The sequence below is a fragment of the Drosophila tropicalis genome, unplaced genomic scaffold (assembly GCF_018151085.1).
Source record: "Drosophila tropicalis isolate 14030-0801.00 unplaced genomic scaffold, ASM1815108v1 contig_158, whole genome shotgun sequence".
Classification (NCBI taxonomy): domain Eukaryota; kingdom Metazoa; phylum Arthropoda; class Insecta; order Diptera; family Drosophilidae; genus Drosophila; species Drosophila tropicalis.
In genome coordinates, this window is record NW_027172602.1 from 13,265,098 (window position 1) to 13,266,625 (window position 1,528).

Genomic DNA, 1,528 nt, shown 5'->3' on the forward strand with positions numbered 1-1,528 from the left:
CTAGGTATCAAGCCGACATAGCTCATAGTTCATTTTATTTTTCGAAATTCAACAGAACACAACTCGGAATACAAATTTTTAGTAGTAATCAGAAGCAGCAAAAGAAGTTTGAAAAAACCGTGAATAAATTCCCGCAAACTGGTTATACACTAGCAAGGTCGGTCAATACAAAATTAAAGTCTTTATTGAAGTAATAAAATTAAGTTTACTGTTGGTTTTGTTAGATAATCCATCATGCAACGGTCATCGACTCCGATCCTGTACTGTTTGTGCATACGTCCCTACGTGCAGCAGATTGTGAAGACACTCCATGGCGATCAGATGTTCAGAGCGGCCTCTTCGAAGGGAGGCAAGGGCAAGGGCGATAACCCTTTTGGCAAAATAATGACCTCGGCTCCATCATCACGATCATCCCAATCATCCCGATCATCACGATCGTCACCATCACCATCATCGTCTTCAACTGCATCCATGGGCAGCATTAGCAGTGCTTTGAACAGCAAAGATAACGGCCTCAGTTTCAAGACATTGTCATCCGGACGCTTGAGCGACGAACAACGATTTTTCCAAAATCGCTCGCGCAAGGATTTACAGCCCCGAATCACGCGGGAAGAGAACATGTGGCGGGATCCAAATCAAATGGACACCAAGTGGCTCAATCCGCGTGATCCCACACGCTATAAGCCAAATTTCAAGAACACTGAGCCGGATTCTTTGCGAAAGCAATTCATGCGAAGTCCTGACGAACGTTCCCGCGATGTGATGGGCCGTGACTGGGAGAATGCTGTCAAGGCTTTTCGTGATAATCAGCGGCAAAATATCTATCTTCAATCAACGGCCTCAACATCCTCTGTGAAGGGAGCAGCTAATAATAATAAAGCGCAGCGAAAGCCAGTCAAAATACAGCAGAATCGCAGAAACTTCACCAAAGATGAGTAGTAACTAGTTTGATTCAACAAAATTCATAAGTGATCGTATCTGACAAACTGCAAGAAGACGAACAACAACCACAGGAAATAGAAAAAATAACACGGCTCAAGACAAGAAGTTACCCAAATTAGATGTTACCCCCCTGAAGGACTTTTTTTTTTTTTTTTGGCGCATTTCTATGCTAATCGAAGACACTACAGAAGGCAGCAAGGCGGAGGAGTCAAATTGCTTATGAAATGTGTATAATTTAGCATACATTTATGCACTTGGGCTACCCTGCTACCTTCTCACCTTTCCATCTTACCGTCTTCCACAATAAACCGAAGTGCCATTAAATGCTCATTTTTTTTGTGGCACAGCAAGGGATGCTGCTAACTACGTAGGACCCCAGATAGACACAAGAATGCTGGAGAAGAGGGAAACTGACATGGATGAGAAGGAGAAGGATGAGCTCGCTTCGATCCCCTCGATAAACAGCCATCGATAACCAAGATAAGACATCTATAGATATAGATCAACACACACTCGTACTTATACACGGACTTGATTCGATAACATTTCTATATTACATAAACTTTCTGAAGGAAGTTGAACTTTA

General features: G+C 42.7%; 1 protein-coding gene across 1 annotated transcript; it reads left to right on the forward strand.

Annotated features, from left to right (window-relative positions):
• Positions 1-1,528, forward strand: LOC137586750 (uncharacterized). The gene is made up of 2 exons (XM_068302896.1): positions 1-157; positions 225-1,528. The coding sequence occupies exon 2, from the start codon at positions 235-237 to the stop codon at positions 937-939; it is 705 nt and encodes a 234-aa protein (XP_068158997.1). The 5' UTR covers positions 1-157; positions 225-234; the 3' UTR covers positions 940-1,528.

Bases quoted from the DNA above. Each gene is read 5' to 3' on its own strand.
- LOC137586750 (XM_068302896.1), top strand. From the start codon at position 235: ATGCAACGGTCATCGACTCCGATCCTGTACTGTTTGTGCATACGTCCC.